Source organism: Oncorhynchus gorbuscha, linkage group LG02 (genome assembly GCF_021184085.1).
Source record: "Oncorhynchus gorbuscha isolate QuinsamMale2020 ecotype Even-year linkage group LG02, OgorEven_v1.0, whole genome shotgun sequence".
NCBI classification, from domain to species: domain Eukaryota; kingdom Metazoa; phylum Chordata; class Actinopteri; order Salmoniformes; family Salmonidae; genus Oncorhynchus; species Oncorhynchus gorbuscha.
Genome location: NC_060174.1, coordinates 104,448,308 through 104,465,636, shown reverse-complemented (window position 1 = coordinate 104,465,636; position 17,329 = coordinate 104,448,308). Strand labels below are relative to the sequence as shown.

Below are 17,329 nucleotides of genomic sequence, written 5' to 3'. Positions count from 1 at the left end.
AAAGAAGTATCACAGATAGAATAATGAGCCAGATATTTCACCGGATGTACAAATGTGAAGCACCTGGTTGGTGGACGGCAGTGGGAGAACATGGAGCTAGATGTATTTTGGCCGACAATCTGCTCATTTTCTCCATACAGTTTTCTGTTTCCAAAACTAGAACCTGTAACACACAGAGTGGACTGCATTCAAAAATACTTTACCCTTTGCCAAATGTGTGTTGTTTAGAAGGAGTGCAAGGGCAAATTGAGTTGTTTTAAAATGTAAACTTTATTTAACTAGGCAAGTCAGTTAAGAACAACTTCTTATTTACAGTGATGGCCTACCAGGGAACAGTGGGCAGAACGACAAACTCCCTAGAAAGGCCAAAACCTAGGAAGAAACCTAGAGAGGAACCAGGCTATGTGGGGTGGCCAGTCCTCTTCTGGCTGTGCCGGGTGGAGATTATAACAGAACATGGCCAGGATGTTCAAATGTTCATAAATGACCAGCATGGTCGAATAATAACAAGGCAGAACAGTTGAAACTGATCCCATTGAAAACGACAGACTCTGGTCTACCTTGGGTTAGTTATAAAAAATCTCTATATATATCATACACAATCAAACTGCAGAGCGAAACAGCACAAACACCTAGCGGAAGGTCATATAACTCAAGAGATTATGTACAGAATATCCACAGGTAGAGATGGACTAAATGACTTTAACATATCCTTTTGTTTGATTATGAATACATACAACTGGGTGTGTGTTGATCTATTGGTCTCACAATCGGACCAAAAAAAGGTCAATTATAGAGACTAAAACAATAGGGTGCCAAATGTTACCCTATAGGCCCTGGTCTAAAAGAAGTACATTATAAAGACAGTAGGGTTCAATTTGGGACAGCACCTGGATTATAACCTGACCTTTTATGACGCCATGCAGTAAACCGGTGTTTCCCAACCCTGGTCCTCAAGCACCATCAACAGTACACATTTCTTTTGTAACACTAGACAAGCACACCTGATTCAACTTGTCTATTTATCATCAAGCCCTCAATGAGTTGAATAAGGTGTGGTTGTCCAGGAATTCAATGTAAAATGTGAACTGTTGGTGGGTACTGGAGGACTGGAGTTGGGGGGTACTGGAGGACTGGAGTTTGGCTGTTGGAGGACTGGAGGACTGGAGTTTGGCTGTTGGGGGTACTGGAGGACTGGAGTTTGGCTGTTGGGGGTACTGGAGGACTGGAGTTGGGGGGTACTGGAGGACTGGAGTTTGGCTGTTGGGGGTACTGGAGGACTGGAGTTTGGCTGTTGGAGGACTGGAGGACTGGAGTTTGGCTGTTGGGGGTACTGGAGGACTGGAGTTTGGCTGTTGGGGGTACTGGAGGACTGGAGTTTGGCTGTTGGGGTTACTGGAGGACTGGAGTTTGGCTGTTGGGGTTACTGGAGGACTGGAGTTTGGCTGTTGGGGTTACTGGAGGACCGGAGTTGGGAAACCATACAGTAAATCCTCAAGAGCAGGGCTTTTCAGTTTCATTCCTCTACAGCCAAAACGCTCCTGTTCTTTTTTTCTACCTGGTAGTTAATTGCACAAACCTGGTTTTCCCAGGTCTGAATCAGTCCCTGATTAGAATGAAAGGATGAAAAAAACTAGAAATGTTTTGTCCCTCCAGGACTGATCAAAAGAACAATCCCTGCACCAGAGCATCCTTCACATGTCACATGTTGTCACGAATGAAGCTTCACAGGCTTTGGAAAAGGAAAGGGGAAAAGTAGTTACTGTGTAATGGTGTGGCTATTTATCCATTGTGACCTCTAATTGTGAACCCATACATTTACATGGGTCTGTTAAATCGGCAGTATTTTCTTGTGAAGCGGGATCTCTTAATGAGTTTGTTAGCACAAATTGTATATCAAATTGTATATCATAATTTAATAAAATCATCAAAATGTATTTATTTATTTCATATACATTTTTTTTCTTCAACAGTTTCTTAGTTTCACAGTAATCTGTCTTACAGCGCCTTCAGAAAGTATTTTTATTTATTTATATATATATATATGTTGTTGTGTTACAGCCTGAATTTAAAATGGATTAAATTGAGATTTTGTGTCACTGGCTGGCACACAAAACCCCATAATGTCAAAGTGGAATTAAACTTTGAGAAATGAAAAGCTGAAATATCTTGACTCAATAAGTATTCAACCCCTTTGTTACGGCAAGCCTAAATAAGTTCAGGAGTAGAAATGTGCTTAACAAGTGCCATATTAAGTTGCATGGACTCTGTGTGCAATAATAGTGTTTAACATTTTTTTTTAAATATTACCTCATCTCTGTACCCCACGTATACAATTATCTGTAAAGTACCTCAGTTGAGCACTGAATTTAAAACACAGATTCACAAAGATCAGGGAGGTTTTCCAAAGCCTCCAATGTAAAGAAGGGCACCTATTGGTAGATGGGTAAAAAAAAGCAGACATTGAATATCCCTTTGAGCATGGTGGGTGCAACTTTCACTGGGGACAGGGACAATATGAAATTGCACTTTTGTTCCCCCAGTTTTATCAATGGAATAATAATAGTAATACAAAAACAAGGCAAAGATGTGCTTTAGGACCATGCGGACGCCTTCGAGCGGTCGGCTGTTTGGAGTGTTTATCCAACTGGATAAAAATAACAAAAAATGTTATGTCCCCCCCCTCTTCTAAAACTAAAGTTGTGCCCCTGGGTGTATCAATACATTCAGTTTCTACAAAGATACAGGCATCCTTCCTCTGTTACCGGAGAGGAAGGAAACCGCTCAGGGATTTCACCACGAGGCCAAACAATTACAGAGTTTAAGCTAGAGAAATCAAATTTTTGCTTGGGCTGCGTCTCAATCCACCACATCCCCCAATGTCGCACTTCCCCAACTGCTGTGGAAAGTGGCAGAACTACAGCGCTGTTTGTCAGACCAGGAGAACATCCCGAAAAATCAGTCTGTGGCATCACAGATAACTTTAGAAAGAGAGAGTCCAGATTGTCTAGCCCGGCTGATTTGTAGGGGTCCAAATTTTGCAGTTCTTTCAGAACATCAGCTATCTGGATTTGGGTGAAGGAGAAATGGGGGAGGCTTGGGCAAGTTGCTGTGGGGGGGTGCAGGGTTGTTGACCAGGGTAGGGGTAGCCAGGTGGAAAGCATGGCCAGTCGTAGAAAAATGCTTATTGAAATTCTCAATTATCGTGAATTTATCAGTGGTGACAGTGTCTCCTAGCCTCAGTGCAGTGGGCAGCTGGAAGGAGGTGCTCTTATTCTCCATGGACTTTACAGTGTCCAATAACTTTTTTTGAGTTTGTGCTACAGGATGCACATTTCTGTTTGAAAAAGCTAGCCTTGGCTTTCCTAATTGTTTGTGTATATTGGTTCCTAACTTCCCTGAAAAGTTGCATATCACGGGGGCTATTCGATGCTAATGTAGTACACCACAGGATGTTTTTGTGCTGGTCAAGGACAGTCAGGTCTGGAGTGAACCAAGGGCTATATCTGTTCCTGGTTCTAATTTTTCTGAATGGGGCATGCTTATTTAAGATGGTGAGGAAAGCATTTTTAAAGGATAATCAGGCATCCTCTATTGACGGAATGAGGTCAATATCCTTCCAAGATACCCGAGCCAGGTCGATAAGAAAGGCCTGCTTGCTGAAGTGTTTTAGGGAGCGTTTGACAGTGATGAGGGGTTGTCGTTTGACCGCAGACCCATTACGGATGCAGGCAATGAGGCAATGATCGCTGAGATCTTGGTTGAAGACAGCAGATGTGTATTTGGAGGGCAAGTTGGTTAGGATGATATCTACAAGGGTGCCCATGTTTACGGATTTGGGGTTGTACCTGGTAGGTTCATTGATAATTTGTGTGAGATTGAGGGCATAAAGTTTAGATTGTAGAATGGCCGGAGTGTTAAGCATGTCCCAGTTTAGGTCACCTAGCAGCATGCGCTCTGAAGATAGATGGGGGGCAATCAATTCACATATGGTGTCCAGGGCCCAGCTGGAGGCAGAGGGTGGTCTATAGCAGGCGGCAACGGTGAGAGACTTGTTTCTGGAAAGGTGGATTTTAAAAGTGTTGTCTCTTGTTTCGCCACACAGATCTTTACTATAGACTGCTGAGTTACTCTGTATGTTAATCTATGCAATTGCATTTTATTACTAAAGAGTGTTATACCCATGTTCGTTTGTCTGTTTCATCTAGACTGGAAGACTGATTGTTCATATAAAGATATATGAATGAGTGATGGTACAGAGCGGCATAGGCAAGATGCAGTAGATGGTATCGAGTACAGTATATACATATGAGATGAGTATGTAAACAAAGTGGCATAGTTAAAGTGGCTAGTGATACATGTATTAGATAAAGATGCAGTAGATGATATAGAGTACAGTATATACGTATACATATGAGATGAATAATGTAGGGTATGTAAACATTATATGAGGTAGCATTGTTTAAAGTGGCTAGTGATATATTTTACATCAATTCCCATCAACTCCCATTATTAAAGTGGCTGGAGTTGAGTCAGTGTGTTGGCAGCAGCCACTCAATGTTGGTGGTCCAGGGTCTGTAGTGATGCCTCTAGTACTGCGATGCAGTGCCAAAGACACCTGCACCACTCAGGAGCCTTAAAATTATAAGTTACCTGGCTGGGCCGATTGAGACAGTCAGATGAAACAGAGTAAATAGGCATTTCAACATCATATATTTAGCCAATGGGAAGTTGTGGAATAGACACTGGCTGGAATGCAGTTTTAACCAATCAGCTTCCAGGATTAGACCCACCCGTTGTATAAATGCAATTATAAACTGGGTGGTTTGAGCCCTGAATGCTGATTGGCTGACATCCGTGGTATATCACGGGCATGACAAAACTGAACTTTTTACAGCTCTAATTACATTGGTAACCAGTTTATAATAGCAATGAAGCAACTCAGGGGTTTGTGGTATATGGCCAATATACCACTGCTAAGGGCTGTATCCAGGCACTCCACGTTGCATCGTGCATAAGAACAGCCCTTAGACTTGGTATATTGGCCATATACCACACCCCCCCCAGACCTTATTGCTTAAATAAAAGATGACTGGTCATTGGTTAGAATAATAATCACATCAGATTGTGATGTCATGTCCTGAGACAAAAAACAACTCTTACACAAAAAAACGACATGATCATTTTCATAATTACAGAGTGTTATTTTGACCTCATAGTGTGGAAATATAATTTAAAAGAAACAGAAATCACGTTTTTGACTGCTCTGCCCCTTTAACAAACTTGTGAGGCAGTGATCCAGTGATAGTTTATCCAAATACGATACATGTTTTTCCTGATTAAAAGCAGACACTGTACATGGTTTGCAAATGTTCTTTGAATGATTCCAGCTTAGCCTACTTCAACTAGTCTATCACAGTCATATCCTGTGATATATTGAAGCAATAAGGCACGAGGGTATATGACCAATATACCACGGCTAAGGGCTGTTCTTATGCATGACGCAACGTGGAGTACCTGGACACAACCCTTAGCCGTGGTATATTGGCCATATACCACAAATCCCTGAGGTGCCTTATTGCTATTATAAACTGGTTACCAACGTAATTAGAGAAGTAAAAATATAGGTTTTGTCATACCCGTGATATACGGTCTGATATACCACAGCTGTCAGCCAATCAATATTGAGGGCGCGAACCACCCAGTTTATAATAAACTATAATACATTGATATATTGAACTACTTTCTCCAGTAGTTTACAGTTCAATAGTCAATACACAGACATGGTTGTCCAGGATAAGACTCAGAGCATCAGTATCTACAGTATAGTTATTGGAACAACACAAATCCCTATTGAACTGTTCAAGTTCTGTCACGCAAACACACACACACACACTGGGGTGAATAAATTCCCTGGAAATAAACACGCACACACACACACACTGGGGTGAATAAATTCCCTGGAAGTAAACATGCACACACACACACACTGGGGTGAATAAATTCCCTGGAAGTAAACATGCACACACACACAAGTTCTGATCAAAGTAAACACACACACACACACACACTGGGGTGAATAAATTCCCTGGAAATAAACACGCACTGGAAGTAAACACGCACAACACACACACTGGGGTGAATAAACGCTGGGGTGAATAAATTCCCTGGAAATAAACACGCACACACACACACACTGGGGTGAATAAATTCCCTGGAAGTAAACACGCACACACACACACACTGGGGTGAATAAATTCCCTGGAAGTAAACATGAATAAATTCCCTGGAAGTAAACACACACACACACACTGGGGTGAATAAATTCCCTGGAAGTAAACATGCACACACACACACACTGGGGTGAATCAATTCCCTGGAAGTAAACATGCACACACACACACACTGGGGTGAATAAATTCCCTGGAAATAAACATGCACACACACACACACAATTCCCTGGAAGTAAACATGCACACACACACACACTGGGGTGAATAAATTCCCTGGAAGTAAACATGCACACACACACACACTGGGGTGAATCAATTCCCTGGAAGTAAACTGGGGTGAATAAATTCCCTGGAAGTAAACACACACACACACACTGGGGTGAATAAATTCCCTGGAAATAAACAGACCTACTTGAAATAGGCCTCGGGCCAAGTATTTGAGACACGCGTGATTTAGCTTGAACACGGAAAACTACAGCAAGTAAGAATTTGTTCTTTAACTTTACTTGCCAAGTTAAATAAAGTTTAAATTTTAAAAAATACAACAAATAAATAGGCCTCGGGCCAAGTATTTGAGACGCGCGTGATTTAGCTTGAACACGGCAAACTGCAGTAAGTCAATCAGTACAACTGAAGTATTTAATATGCACTTGACCCAGCCCTGGACTAGAGATATGAGTTTAAAGATTCTATTTTAAATCAACATGGCAACATTGTTGTGCGGTGTTGTTGTGTTGAACTCATTCCTAAGCAACACACAGCACCCGTAAATGAATTGCGTTCATTTCCACGGTTCTGTGTTGATCAAACAGATGCAGTTTAATTACATTCAGAGCAGAGGATTTCCTTTGATCAACCTATTATTGGTGTGAGAAGGATGTCTGTGGCAGATGGTGAATGATCAGATCAGTGGCTCAGTGGAGTCATTATTTGATTTAATGGACTGGGGACACCTTAGTAACATCTTGGTTTACGGCAAGATAGTATTTGTTTGTTTTGGAGTGAGGGAGAGAGAGAGAGAAGTTTACTAGGTTAGTGAATGAGGAAGTGTGAGAGAGGGAAGGGTGACGGGGAGGAGGACCGCCTGTGAGGAGACAGAGAGAGACAGTCAAAGAGACGAAGAGAGCGAGAGAGGGAGAAAGTCCAACACTGCTACTGAAACGTGTCAGCTGTTGGTTAAGGGAGGCTGAAGAATAATTAAGGGAGGCTGAAGAAGGGAGGTAGAGAGAGAGTGTATGTATACCAGTGGGGTTGAGAGACCTTCTTCTCTCCAGCGGAGCAGCAAGATGAAGAGTTTCATCACAAACACCCTCTCTGACTTCTTCTTCGAGTACGAGACCCCCCGTCAGGTGCTGGTACGGAACAAGAAGGTGGGGGTCGTGTGCCGATTGATCCAGCTGGGGGTCCTGGCTTACATCATCGGGTAAGTCCCCTCCCCTTTTAAAGGATTCTACAAACTCAGAGTGGACTGCATGTAGAGTTAGTGTTTTAGAGCTGTTGACATCATGTTCCAGCATGTCTATGGCTAAGAAATTCCTCAACTGCAAAATCCATAAACTCAGCTTTTCTTATTTTCATGGCTTGTTACATGACTTGGGGTAGTGGCGATCTTCACGAAGTACAACACTACTGTTAATTCATCAAGAGACCTCTAACCAAATCAAGGTGTGATATTTAAGGGTGATGACTTTATAACGTAATTTGGCAACAATTATTTTTGCATACAGGAGGGATGTAATGTGTGGCATGGATCTCTCTTGTGGATGAATGACATTTGGTCTAGTTCAGGTTTGATAATTAAGTGTGATGAGTCTAATGACTTACTCTAAATGCAAACAGAAACTATATATTTTTTGAGTACAGGATGAATGGATGTTAACAGAAACTATATATTTTTTGCGTACAGGATGAATGGATGTTAATAGAAACTATATATTTTTTGAGTACAGGATGAATGGATGTTAACAGAAACTATATATTTTTTGCGTACAGGATGAATGGATGTTAACAGGAACTATCTTAGGTCAGCTGTTGTGGCAGCTGAAGTTCACTGACAAAATATATAAACGCAACATGTAAAGTGTTTCATGTTTCATTCAAAAATGTTTGCATAAATTTGTTTACATTCCTGTTAGTGAGCGTTTCTCCTTTGCCAAGATAATCCATCCACCTGACCGGTGTGGCATATCGAGAATCTTTACACAGGTGCAACTTGTGCTGGGGACAATAAACAGCCACTTTAAAATGTGCAGTTTTGTCACAAAACACAATGCCCCAATTTTCTCAAGTTTTGAGGGAGCAATTGTCATGCAGACTGCTGGAATGTCCACCAGAGCTGTTGCCAGAGAATGTAATGTTAATTTCTCTGCCATAAACTGCCTCCAACATCGTTTTAGAGAATTTGGCAGTACGTCCAACCGGCCTCACAACCACAGACCACGTGTAACCACGCCAACCCAAGACCGCCACATCCGGTTTCTTCACCTGCCTGGGGGGGAAGGGGGGGGGCATTACCCCATAGATTAGGGCCTAATTTATTTATTTAAATTGACTGTTTCCTTGTATTGAACTGTAACTAAGTCAAATATTTTAAATTGTTGCATGTTTTGTGTATATTTTTTGTTGTTAAGTATATTTATCTGGAGAAATAGTGAGGATGATGGAACAACAGCCGGCATGTTATACAGATTACTGTTAGAGCTGTTGACATCATGTTCCAGCATGTCTATGGCTAAGAAATTCCTCAACTGCACAATCCATAAACCCAGCTTTTCTTATTTTCATGGCTTGTTACATGACTTGGGGTAGTGGCGATCTTCACGAAGTACAACACTACTGTTAATTCATCAAGAGACCTCTAACCAAATCAAGGTGTGATATTTAAGGGTGATGACTTTATAACGTAATTTGGCAACAATTATTTTTGCATACAGGAGGGATGTAATGTGTGGCATGGATCTCTCTTGTGGATGAATGACATTTGGTCTAGTTCAGGTTTGATAATTAAGTGTGATGAGTCTAATGACTTACTCTAAATGCAAACAGAAACTATATATTTTTTGCGTACAGGATGAATGGATGTTAACAGAAACTATATATTTTTTTGCGTACAGGATGAATGGATGTTAACAGGAACTATCTTAGGTCAGCTGTTGTGGCAGCTGAAGTTCACTGACAAAATATATAAACGTAACATGTAAAGTGTTTCATGTTTCATTCAAAAATGTTTGCATAAATTTGTTTATATCCCTGATAGTGAGCATTTCTCCTTTGCCAAGATAATCCATCGACCTGACAGGTGTGGCATATCGAGAAGCTGATTAAACAGCATAATCGTTACACAGGTGCAACTTGTGCTGGGGACAATAAACAGCCACTTTAAAATGTGCGGTTTTGTCACAAAACACAATGCCCCAATTTTCTCAAGTTTTGAGGGAGCAATTGGCATGCAGACTGCTGGAATGTCCACCAGAGCTGTTGCCAGAGAATTGAATGTTCATCTCTCTACAATAAGCCGCCTCCAACATTGTTTTAGAGAATTTGGCAGTACGTCCAACTGGCCTCACAACCACAGACCATGTGTAACCACGCCAACCCAGGACCTCCATATCCGGCTTCCTCAGAGAGAGGGGGGGGAGAGTATTTCTGTCTGTAATAAGCCCTTTTTTGGGGATAAACTCATTCTGATTGGCTGGACCTGGCTCCCCAGTGGGTGGAGCTGCACCCCTCCCCAGTCATATAAAATCCATAGATTAGGGCCTAATTTATTTATTTATTTAATTTGACTGTTTTCTTGTATTGAACTGTAACTACGTCAAATCTTTGAAATTGTTGCATGCTTCGTTTATATTTTTTGTTGTTAAGTATATTTATCTGGAGAAATAGTGAGGATGATGGAACAACAGCCGGCATGTTATACAGATTACTGTAAAGCATCGGAGCTAGAGATGAGCTACAACCAGAGACATCAGTCTGGGGAAATAACAAATTAGTCATAGTGGGCCGGACAAGCAAAGAGGTGGGCAGAGCCAGGATCCTATTGGTGCATTATAGCAAATATTTGCATGTTTTGGTTAGAGAACGCCTACTCTGGGAAGTGTGCGTGTGCAATAACTGAATTCGCCTTTGCACTCCTTCTAAACAATGCAATTTTTTTTTTGCATCTTTGGCAAAGGGTCTACAAAACTATATTGAGATGAAATGTTTCATCGATGAGTATGTTGGCCAAAATCCATCTCCCACTGACTGCCACTGGGATTCCTCTCACTACCATATTTGGGGAAATATCTGTCTCATGGTTCTATCTGTGGTAATGCCCTTTCCAGCTCATAGAGATTCGTGTCGAGACAACATAACTGCATTTTGGGCAACTTGCTCAGATAGATAGTTACATTGAACCCCAAACCTCTTAGCTTGCAAACTTGCTACCACATGTAGGTTTGCAAATAGTATGATGATTCATGGAGGACGAGTTCATTCTTTGAAAAGAACATTGATTTTTCATTTTGTACAATGTATATTTAATGTTGTATTTTGTTCTATCTTAATGGAGACAGACTGTGTTTCAACAAAACAAATGACTTGTTAACACTTGCTGTGTGTGCATGCCTGCGTGTGTATTCTGTCTGTATACATCTTCAGGTAGCCAGACTTTAGGACCTACAGGATAAGTAGGTGTTGGCTCCCACGGATAACAATCGATCTTGGGTACACACACAGCTCAGCTGCGTGATTCCCCCCCCCCCCCCCACCCCTTTGGATAAGGCCGGAAAGTCAAGTGACAATGACATGTCAAATTGGATTCTCTGTTGAAAACAAATCAGGGAAACGTACAGCACTCAGCTCTGCAGATGAAGTCATACCTGAATTATAGCCCGTCAGATGTTTTCTCGTCCTACTGTGTCACCTCAAAGTGACCTCAGAGATGTACATTTCTTGGGACATTTTCAGGACAGGTTTCTCAGAGAGAGTCCACACGACAGCTTCTAGAACAACAAGCTTTACCTTTTTGTACGGTGACAGGACGTTGTTGTCATGATGCTAATCAGGGTTCCTCTTTCTCATTATCATTGGTCCTAAACACTCTTTTATCAGGGGCGAAATTCCAAACCACATCCAAGGTTGAACGTTATCACCACCAAATAAATGCAGAAGAGTTTTCTTTGACTATAAAGTAATGGTTTAATGGGTTTGTCCCTGAAAGTTAGGTGGTTATCTCCAGTCTCTGTTGATATTAGTGAGTGACCCCTGAGCTGAGCACAACAGTTATTCTGTCAGCGTGAAACCATTTCCCACCTCCCTCCCCTCCATCCTCTCTCCCATCCTCCCTCCATCCCTACCTCCATCCAATCCTCCCTCCACCCCTGCCTCTCTCCTTTCCTCCTTCCATCCTCACCTCTCTCCCTTCCTCCCTCCATCCCTACCTCTCTCCCTTCCTCCCTCCATCCCTAACTCTCTCCAATCCTCCCTCCATCCCTACCTCTCTCCCTTCCTCCCTCCATCCCTACCTCTCTCCCTTCCTCCCTCCATCCCTACCTCTCTCCCTTCCTCCCTCCATCCCTAACTCTCTCCCTTCCTCCCTCCATCCCTACCTCTCTCCCTTCCTCCCTCCATCCCTACCTCTCTCCCTTCCTCCATCCATCCCTAACTCTCTCCAATCCTCCCTCCATCCCTACCTCTCTCCCTTCCTCCCTCCATCCCTAACTCTCTCCAATCCTCCCTCCATCCCTACCTCTCTCCCTTCCTCCCTCCATCCCTCCCTCTCCCTTCCTCCCTCCATCCTCACCTCTCTCCCATCCTCCCTCCATCCCTACCTCTCTCCCTTCCTCCCTCCATCCCTACCTCTCTCCCTTCCTCCCTCCATCCCTAACTCTCTCCCTTCCTCCCTCCATCCCTACCTCTCTCCCTTCCTCCCTCCATCCCTACCTCTCTCCCTTCCTCCATCCATCCCTAACTCTCTCCAATCCTCCCTCCATCCCTACCTCTCTCCCTTCCTCCCTCCATCCCTAACTCTCTCCAATCCTCCCTCCATCCCTACCTCTCTCCCTTCCTCCCTCCATCCCTACCTCTCTCCCTTCCTCCCTCCATCCTCACCTCTCTCCCATCCTCCCTCCATCCCTACCTCTCTCCCTTCCTCCCTCCATCCCTACCTCTCTCCCTTCCTCCCTCCATCCCTACCTCTCTCCCTTCCTCCCTCCATCCCTAACTCTCTCCCTTCCTCCCTCCATCCCTACCTCTCTCCCTTCCTCCCTCCATCCCTACCTCTCTCCCTTCCTCCATCCATCCCTAACTCTCTCCAATCCTCCCTCCATCCCTACCTCTCTCCCTTCCTCCCTCCATCCCTACTCTAGCTCTGCACTAGATTCCCAAAGGGAATCATATACTCTAGCTCTGCACCAGATTCCCAAAGGGAATCATATACTCTAGCTCTGCACTAGATTCCCAAAGGGAATCATATACTCTAGCTCTGCACTAGAGTCCCAAAGGGAATCATATACTCTAGCTCTGCACTAGATTCTCAAAGGGAATCATATACTCTAGCTCTGCACTAGATTCCCAAAGGGAATCATATACTCTAGCTCTGCACTAGATTCCCAAAGGGAATCATATGCTCTAGCTCTGCACTAGATTCCCAAAGGGAATCATATACTCTAGCTCTGCACTAGATTCCCAAAGGGAATCATATACTCCAGCTCTGCACTAGATTCCCAAAGGGAATCATATGCTCTAGCTCTGCACTAGATTCCCAAAGGGAATCATATACTCTAGCTCTGCACTAGATTCCCAAAGGGAATCATATACTCTAGCTCTGCACTAGATTCCCAAAGGGAATCATATACTCTAGCTCTGCACTAGATTCCCAAAGGGAATCATATACTCTAGCTCTGCACTAGATTCCCAAAGGGAATCATATACTCTAGCTCTGCACTAGATTCCCAAAGGGAATCATATACTCTAGCTCTGCACTAGATTCCCAAAGGGAATCATATACTCTAGCTCTGCACTAGATTCTCAAAGGGAATCATATACTCTAGCTCTGCACTAGATTCCCAAAGGGAATCATATACTCTAGCTCTGCACTAGATTCTCAAAGGGAATCATATACTCTAGCTCTGCACTAGATTCCCAAAGGGAATCATATACTCTAGCTCTGCACTAGATTCCCAAAGGGAATCATATACTCTAGCTCTGCACTAGATTCCCAAAGGGAATCATATACTCTAGCTCTGCACTAGATTCCCAAAGGGAATCATATACTCTAGCTCTGCACTAGATTCTCAAAGGGAATCATATACTCTAGCTCGCATACACACTTAGAATAACTTAATTTGAAAACAATGGAAAAAAAGCGGCAATAGTACTGTTTGTCCATCTGTTGACACCGTAGCCAGCATACACGTCCTCAAGAAATCTGTCATAAATTTTTACATTTTCGCGCAATTGTACATCTAACTAAGATGTTTGGTGCAGTATTTCTCAAGTGATAATTGTGCATGATAACGAGTCGTCTATCATTGTACGACACCAAACACTTAATTGAACAAACACTTCATTGAACAAACACTTTATTGAACAAACACTTCATTGAAGACTTTGGCTTCTGAACTTCAGCCTGCCTCGAAAAATAAAATGTGTGAACAGCCGATAAAAACCTTGCCAAATGTCAAAAAGAACACAAATGTCACAAAATGTCATCCTAAAATATCCACTAACTGTTCCTAACACTTTAGCATGCGAATCAAAACAAGTCAACTTTATTTGTCACATGCGGCGAATACAACAAGTGTAGACTTTACCGTGAAATGTTTACATACAAGCCCTTAACCAACAGTGCAGTTCAAGAAGAAGAAGAAAAAGGGATGCTTTACTGTTGGCATGACACAGGACTGATGGTAGCGCTCACCTTGTCTTCTCCGGACAGACTTGGCGAAAATTCATATTTGTGTCATTCTCAAACTTTTGCCCACGACTGTACAGATGAACTCAACTAGCCTAGTTGTGTTCTTAGGCAAAATTGTGAGTGAGCCCACTCCCTTGGCTGACAAGCAACCCCACACATGAATGGTCTCAGGATGCTTTACTGTTGGCATGACACAGGACTGATGGTAGCGCTCACCTTGTCTTCTCCGGACAAGCTTTTTTTTTTGTTGCCCCAGACAATCGGAAAGGGGATTAATCAGAGAAAATTACATCAGCAGTCCAATCCCTGAACCGTTTGCAGAATATCAGTTTGTCCCTATGTTTTTTCTGGAGAGAAGTGGCTTCTTTGCTGCCCTTCTTGACACCAAGCTATCCTCCAAAAGTATTTTCCTCACTGTGCGTGCAGATGCACTCACACCTGTCTGCTGCCATTCCTGAGCAAGCTCTGTGCTGGTGGTGCCCCGATCCCGCAGCTGAATCAACTTTAGGAAATGGTCCTGGCGCTTCCTGGACTTTCTTGGGCGCCCTGAAGCCTTCTTCACAAAAATTGAACCGCTCTCCTTGAAGTTCTTGAGGATCCGATACATGGTTGATTTAGGTTCAATCTTACTGGCAGCAATATCCTTGCCTGTGAAGCCCTTTTTGTGCAAAGCAATGATGACGGCATGTGTTTCCTTGCAGATAACTATGCTTCCAGTCTGTTTTTTGAACTCAATCAGCATAACAGAGTAATCTACAGCCTTGTCCTCGTAAACACTCACACCTGTGTTAACGAGAGAATCACTGACATGATGACAGCTGGTCCTTTTGTGGCAGGGCTGAAATGCAGTGGAAATGTTTTGCTGTATTGGAAATCTATACTGTATTGGAACTCTATACTGTTCTGGTATTGGAACTCTATACTGTATTGGAACTCTATACTGTATTGGAACTCTATACTGTATTGGAACTCTACACTGTATTGGAACTCTATCCTGTATTGGAACTCTACACTGTATTGGAACTCTATACTGTTCTGGTATTGGAATTCTACACTGTATTGGAACTCTATACTGTTCTGGTATTGGAACTCTACACTGTATTGAAACTCTACACTGTATTGGAACTCTATACTTTTCTGGTGTTGGAACTATACTGTATTGGAACTCTCTACTGTATTGGAACTCTATACTGTAGTGGAACTCTACACTGTATTGGAACTCTACACTGTTCTGGCATTGGAACTCTACACTGTATTGGAACTCTATACTGTAATGGAACTCTATACTGTTCTGGAACTCTATACTGTATTGGAAATCTATATTGTTCTGGCATTGCAACTCTATACTGTGTTGGAACTCTACACTGTTCTGGCATTGGATCTCTACTGTTCTGGTATTAGAACTCTATACTGTTCTGGTATTGGAACTCTATACTGTATCGGAGCTCTACACTGTTCTGGTATTGGAACTCTATACTGTTCTGGTATTGGAACTCTATATTGTTTTGGAATTCTATACTGTATTGGAACTCTATACTGTTCTGGTATTGGAACTCTATATTGTTTTGGAATTCTATACTGTATTGGAACTCTATACTGTTCTGGTATTGGAACTCTACACTGTATTGGAACTCAACACTGTATTGGAACTCTATACTGTTCTGGTATTGGATCTCTATACTGTATTGGAACTATATACTGTTCTGGCATTGGATCTCTATACTGTATTGGAACTCTATACTGTTCTGGCATTGGAACTATATACTGTATTGGAACTCTATACTGTTCTGGTATTGGAACTCTACACTGTATTGGAACTCTATACTGTTCTGGTATTGGAACTCTACACTGTATTGGAACTATGAACTGTATTGGAACTCTATACTGTTCTGGTATTGGAACTCTACACTGTATTGGAACTATGTACTGTATTGGAACTCTATACTGTTCTGGTATTGGAACTCTACACTGTATTGGAACTCTATACTGTATTGGAACTATGTACTGTATTTGAACTCCATGCTGTTCTGGTATTGGAACTCTACACTGTATTGGAACTATGTACTATATTGGAACTCCATGCTCTTCTGGTATTGGAACTCTACACTGTATTGGAACTATGTACTGTATTGGAACTCTATACTGTTCTGGTATTTGAACTCTATACTGTATTGGAACTCTACACTGTATTGGAACTCTATACTGTTCTGGTATTGGAACTCTACACTGTATTGGAACTCTATACTGTATTGGAACTCTATACTGTTCTGGTATTGGAACTCTATCCTGTATTGGAACTCTATACTGTTCTGGTATTGGAACTCTATCCTGTATTGGAACTCTATACTGTTCTGGTATTGGAACTCTACACTGTATTGGAACTCTATCCTGTATTGGAACTCTTCACTGTTCTGGTATTGGAACTCTACACTGTAATGGAACTCTATCCTGTATTGGAACTCTATCCTGTATTGGAACTCTATACTGTTCTGGTATTGGAACTCTACACTGTATTGGAACTCTATACTGTATTGGAACTCTACACTGTATTGGAACTCTCTACTGTTCTGGTATTGGAACTCTACACTGTATTGGAACTCTCTGCTGTTCTGGTATTGGAACTCTATACTGTTTTGCTATTGGAACTCTACACTGTTTTGGAACTCTCTACTGTTCTGGTATTGGAACTCTACACTGTATTGGAACTCTCTACTGTTCTGGTATTGGAACTCTATACTGTTTTGCTATTGGAACTCTACACTGTTTTGGAACTCTCTACTGTTCTGGTATGGAACTCTACACTGTATTGGAACTCTCTACTGTTCTGGTATTGGAACTCTATACTGTTTTGCTATTGGAACTCTACACTGTTTTGAAACTCTATACTGTTCTGGCATTGGAACTCTCTACTGTTCTGGTATTGGAACTCTATCCTGTATTGGAACTCTACACTGTATTGGAACTCTATACTGTTCTGGCATTGGAACTCTACACTGTATTGGAACTCTACACTGTTCTGGCATTGGAACTCTATCCTGTATTGGAACTCTACACTGTATTGGAACTCTACACTGTATTGGAACTCTACACTGTTCTGGCATTGGAACTCTACACTGTTCTGGCATTGGAACTCTATCCCGTATTGGAACTCTATACTGTATTGGAACTCTACACTGTATTGGAACTCTACACTGTT

The 17,329-nt window shown here is 42.2% G+C and overlaps 1 protein-coding gene across 4 annotated transcripts in view; it reads left to right on the top strand.

Annotated features, from left to right (window-relative positions):
• The first annotated feature begins 7,327 nt into the window (after window positions 1–7,327).
• LOC124014605 (P2X purinoceptor 1-like) overlaps window positions 7,328–17,329 on the top strand; it is a 98,606-nt gene continuing 88,604 nt past the window's right edge. For all 4 annotated transcript variants that reach the window (XM_046329799.1, XM_046329819.1, XM_046329808.1 and 1 more), the window contains exon 1: window positions 7,328–7,656. In XM_046329799.1, coding sequence (XP_046185755.1) covers window positions 7,469–7,656 — 188 coding nt within the window. In that variant the 5' untranslated portion in view covers window positions 7,328–7,468. The remainder of the gene's footprint in view (window positions 7,657–17,329) is intronic.